Below are 5,402 nucleotides of genomic sequence, written 5' to 3'. Positions count from 1 at the left end.
CCATTTATATATGATTGCTGCCTACTTATACATGACTTAAAGATGCCATAAAGTCACTCCACTTAGGAAACCTAGAGAGCATGTAGGTTATATTTTATGACCACACATTACCGCCACTATATAGTGAATAAAATATAAATTTTTAATTAGTCAGGGCAAGGCAGAATGATTTGTTCTTGAATCACTGATCAGGTTTCCGATAAATTACCAACAGAGATTAACGAAATTTTTTTTAAATCTATAGAAGATACTTCTGAATACAATAGAAGATGGAAGGCCAGTTCTGCAGACAGTCTGTTATTTTATTGCACAAATTTCACTTAAAGAACAAAATGCACCATCAGTGTTTGGAGAGTTTGGGGTCTCAGATACTGATATACCATCAGTTTTACACCCGTAAAGCCAAATTCAACAGTACAATTCATGTTAAACAACATCACTTCAAGGTAGCTAACAGAATGAAAATGGAGACAGAAAGGGAAAAAAGCTTTCAAAATGTGTTAAGTTGAAGCACATGCAAATGTAAAACTAAAACCTACATCATACAAACCTGGAAATCAAAAAAGTTCTGTGGAATGTCAGTTAAAGTTATACTCATTTGTACTGTTATTTATTGCATAATTAAAGTCAACTTGGTTCATTTCCTTCATTTTGATGAACTGAGAATTTCAGGAAAACCATGGTTATAAAAATGATCAATCTTGAAAAAGTATGTACAGATAAATGTAAAATCACAAACTAAAAAATATCCCCACCCCTTCCCCTCAACTGACAAAAGGGAAACTTTCCCATGGACAGAAAGTTCCACAATCCCCCTCCCTCCCTTACCCCATGTCCTAGATTTATCTTTTTCTATCTCTTATAAGTAAATGACCTTGGAACTGAAGAGGAGGGAGAAAACAGAGAGGCATCTTTATGAGGCTCCCATTGTCATCTGTAACAGTTTAAAAAGTGTCTTTTATTTCTCTCCCCTACCCCTACCCAACTCAGTGATGTTTGCAAGACATTTAAAATTTAGAGAGAAACAAAATATATATATATGTATATATATATATATATACCTATATATATATATTTTTTTTTTTTTTAATAAACAACAAAGGAATGCCCAAGAAAAAAGCTAATAGTGGGCAACACCATGAGAAAAATGTGTGGGCACTATCTGAGCTAGAGATTTCTTTTAAGGCAACCAAAAGGTGTGGGGAGAGGGTGTTAAAACTGCAAATAGCCAGACAGAATGCTTTTCTAGACCTTTGGCTTTGGAGCCTGGCAGAGGAGTGGGCTTCCCCCACTGTGCGACAAACCTAGGGTCACAGGCCCAGCATCTACAGCACCTCCGTGGGCAGCCTGGCAGCCCTCTTATACATGGGCACTCTTGGCATGAGTCGGAGAGCTGGAGCCTGAAGAGTAGTAGAAACGGTTTTCACCAAATGACTGGGCATCTCCAGCGCAGCAGATGATGACACAGCCACCCACAAGGCACAGCACGGCCCCAATCCAGCCCGCGTACAGAGAGTAGCCGAAGCTCACGATGGTGGTCTCACGGTGGGCACACACAGGGAACCAGATGGTGGCGACGATGGCACAGAGAGCTGGGGAAACAAGGAGACAGCCGTGAGCAGGCATACCTGTCCCACACCAAGCACAGAGGCAGGCGCACTCCCTCCACGTACACACACCTCTGGCTTCCAACCAGCTCCAAAACACTCCAGGCACACAGCTCCACTCCCTCTGCAAACTGAACCTAAAGGTTTGCATCAAGAATAAATTGACTAAAAGCTTGTGTCAAACTGCTGGATCCTTATTTTCTTTCCAACAAGTGGCAGAGACAAAAACCTAGAAATAAATCATTTAAATTCAAAAAATATTTATTTGTATTTACTTGTATACCGTGACTTTATATCTATAGTTATAATTATATTATTACACTTATTAATAGCATTATAATTATCTCTTTACATGTCTATTTCCAATTTCAGTCTCTGGGTTCCTTGAAGGCAGGGGTCATGTCTTACTTATGTCTGTAAATTCAACATTTAGCTCAATACCAGGCACATGGTATGTGCTCAATGTACACTAGTTGAATGACTGAATGACCTGGGCTATTCAGAGATGAGAAACGATATGGTATCCACAACAACTTTGCACTCTATTTTTTCAGTGTTGTCAATTCACATTACAAAGACCTGGAGAAACTATGAGATTTCTCTTTCTGTGGTGAATATAGTTAGACATAAATAGAATATCAGCTAAGGGTTCAAGTTTGTGTTATTATGTTGTTCACAATCACAAAATCCCAACACACAAACGAACAGTCTTTGGAGTAAAAGAATTTACCCATTCAGTGATTTTATGGTGGTGATATTTGTTGTGATGGGTCACAATGGTAGAACTTTATGGTCTTGCACAATCAGTCTAACCTTCTGATTTGGTTTAGATTTTATAGATTAAAATAAGAAATAATTTCTACATCATTTAGTTCTTCCCCTCTTTTTAAGCAAAGTAACAAAACAAGGACAGGCAGGAGCTTATAAAAACTTAAGAATCTTTTTAAACCCCTAGACCAGCCCTATCAAATAAGGCAGCCACAAGCTACATTGGGCCATTGAATATTCATCATGAAGCTAGTGAGACTGAAGAACTCAATTTCAAACTTAAATTAATTTTAATTTAAATGGCCGCATGTGGCTAATGGCTACTGTACTGAACAACACAACTCTAGACAAAGTAACTCTAAGACTTCTTTTAGTATCATCTGATTTCTCACAACTACATCAGGACAGAAATTTTAGTTAGAACTTTTAAGTGGGGGTGGCACATTTAAGTTGGCAGACACAAAAATAATAATAAATAATGAGGTTTTCCATTGTTAGCCATAAAAGCTGTCAAATTCAAGACAGGGCATTGCATTGCCAGTCTGATGTGTGCCATCTGGGGTACCCTCGTCACTTTCAACTCAGCAAACTTTTTTCTGATTTCCATCCATACTGAGTGATTTTCTAACTCACCCTCTATGCCAACAGAGAAGAAATATAATTTTTCTTTAACATAAGCACTCAGATCTAACAGTTCTGTACATTAGCTCTAAACTCAAGAAAAGATCTAACTCTCAACCCATTTTGAAAGACCTTTTAAATTATCTCACTGCATTTGTGTAGCTTGTAACATAGGTTTTTGTGGACGACAAACTAAGACCACCCTCACGAGCAGGGTATAGATACACATAAATAGATGTGATTCTATCCTAAAAAAGTATAGATACCAAGGGGAAGTCAGACAAAAGAGAGAAGATTTCAGGGCTTTGAATAACCTGGATTTGCTTTCTAACAGCCTAAATTCACTCCATTAATTGTGAACTATTCACACAATTAAGGAGTTTATACAGACTATCTAAGAAGCAAAAATCTATCCATATGTTAATGGAGTCCTTTTTCTTAAAGAATAAGCATAATCATGTCAGCTTCTGTAATATTTTTACATAAGGTACCATAAGAAGATGTATTTGTCTTCTGTCAATAGAACTTTCAAGAAGACCAGAGTTTATCTGAATCATCCTTTCCAGCCCAGGGCTTTGAAAACCTCGGGGAAAGTCTTTTTCTTTGTCTTCCTCTGGCCATGGATTCCAAATCAGGCACTCTTGGAGAATTGCTTGGCTAATATTATAGTCATACTTTCAGCAAGATAAAGGAAAAGCCTTTTTTTCTATCAGCACAGGGGACAGACATGCTCTTCTAGAGTGTTTCAGCCAGAGAGAACTGCTGTAGATTCCCCCATAGCAATACACAGTCCAGCTACACAGCCCTAGACCCCAAAAGTGGTCATTCATTCTGATATAGGGAAAAACAGCAACCTAGCAAGGATTTCCGAACACCCAGGCTTGTTTAGAGGAAGAGGGCAGAGAGTGAAAAGCTAAATTTTGTAGGAAAAAAATATTTAATTTCCGAGCAACTGATTTGGTTCAATCTAACCAATCTTTCCTGTAAACAATTAACTGGTTTCAAAACAGCTTATGGTTCAAATTAAGTTTTACATTTTTCAATTACTTTGTATTTACACATACAGCACATGCATACACATGTACAAAAGCATTCCTCACATCTCATGTAAACCTAAATTACCTTACAGATTTAGCTCAGATTTTGTAGAAAAAGACAAGAAGTTGCCTCTAAGTTCATTTAATTCTTCCCTTTAGTAATAAAGCAAGGTTATTTTCACATAGAGAAAGAACTGAGCTCAGTATTCCAAAAATAACTATCAGTCAATTGAGTGTTTTAGATTGTTAGATTTTATCCCAATATAATTCATTAGAAAAAGGGAAAAAAACAGAAAAATGTCTAAACATTTATATAAGAACCTCAGAGGGCTGGATGAGTGCATGAGTGGACCGACGGAAGGCAGACAGACAGGTGGACAGAAGGAGAGGTAGCCTTATTTCAATTCTACTTTCCACTTCATACACACCAAAACTAACTTCTAAAATCAAAAAATTTTAATGTGACTTTAACACACTTAAAGTCACAAGCTATAATTCACATCATTAAAGGTTTCCTTCTTTTATAATCCATGTAAAACCAGGCAAATGAGTACCAGCAGGCTCTTTATTTCCTAGTAGATAAATGAACTCTGGGTAGAATTCCTGTGGCTCTCAAAGATGAACCACATCAAAACCACTAAAAAAATGACAGACCACCACACAACAGGAAAGGAAATGAGAGACTCACTGGAAACCATGACCTCCAACCGAACTCAAAATGAAAAAAGTTTAGAAACTAAAAAAAGGAGAATTTACTCAACTTGAGCAATGGTTTGAAGGGAGAAAGAGATATGTTTTGATCAGTGAAGTTAAAAATGCAAATCAAATCATTACTTAACTAAAAAATGTGAAATATTAATAAAACTAGCAATAATTTCTGGTTTTCTTAAAGACATAGAAGTCCTGCTACATTTTTTCCATTTTTAGATGAATTTGAAATAGTTCTCTCTGTTATTTGGGAAAAATAAAGAAAACGTTTTTCTTAAAAGTCACAGTTACCTATAAGTTAAAGAAAATTGAGGAAATATAAAAGGAATTTTCATTCTTTTTCTTTTTGTGTTATCAGAATTTGTTTTTAAATTAAGCCTAAAAACAAGATATGATAATTTCAGCACTCAGATTTTTCAGTTTCTTTCTCCTCTCTTACCTTCAGAAGATGCAACAGTTAATGGCAGAAGGTTTGAGGGGTGTCTGCCATTTGTTATTGTGGAATTGAAAGAGAAAATTGGGCATATTCATAGCTAAAAAAAAAAAAAGAAAGAAAAGGAGGAAAAGGAGGAGGAAGTAAAGGAAAAAAGCTTCAGAGAAGAAGAAGAAAGCTTCACTATGTAAATACAAATTCATCTGGACTTGGTTCTCTCATAAGTAT

General features: G+C 36.4%; 1 protein-coding gene across 1 annotated transcript in view; it reads right to left on the bottom strand.

The window, feature by feature from the left end:
* Positions 1-1,091: 1,091 nt before the first annotated feature.
* CLDN11 (claudin 11) overlaps positions 1,092-5,402 on the bottom strand; it is a 15,829-nt gene continuing 11,518 nt past the window's right edge. The window contains exon 3 of the mRNA XM_008576152.1: positions 1,092-1,592. Within this exon, the coding sequence (XP_008574374.1) occupies positions 1,360-1,592 (233 nt within the window). The 3' untranslated portion in view covers positions 1,092-1,359. The remainder of the gene's footprint in view (positions 1,593-5,402) is intronic.

Source organism: Galeopterus variegatus, unplaced genomic scaffold, assembly GCF_000696425.1.
Source record: "Galeopterus variegatus unplaced genomic scaffold, G_variegatus-3.0.2 Scaffold1299, whole genome shotgun sequence".
NCBI lineage: Eukaryota > Metazoa > Chordata > Mammalia > Dermoptera > Cynocephalidae > Galeopterus > Galeopterus variegatus.
Note: the sequence above shows the minus strand (reverse complement) of the source record. Positions and strands in the feature narration are given on the sequence as shown.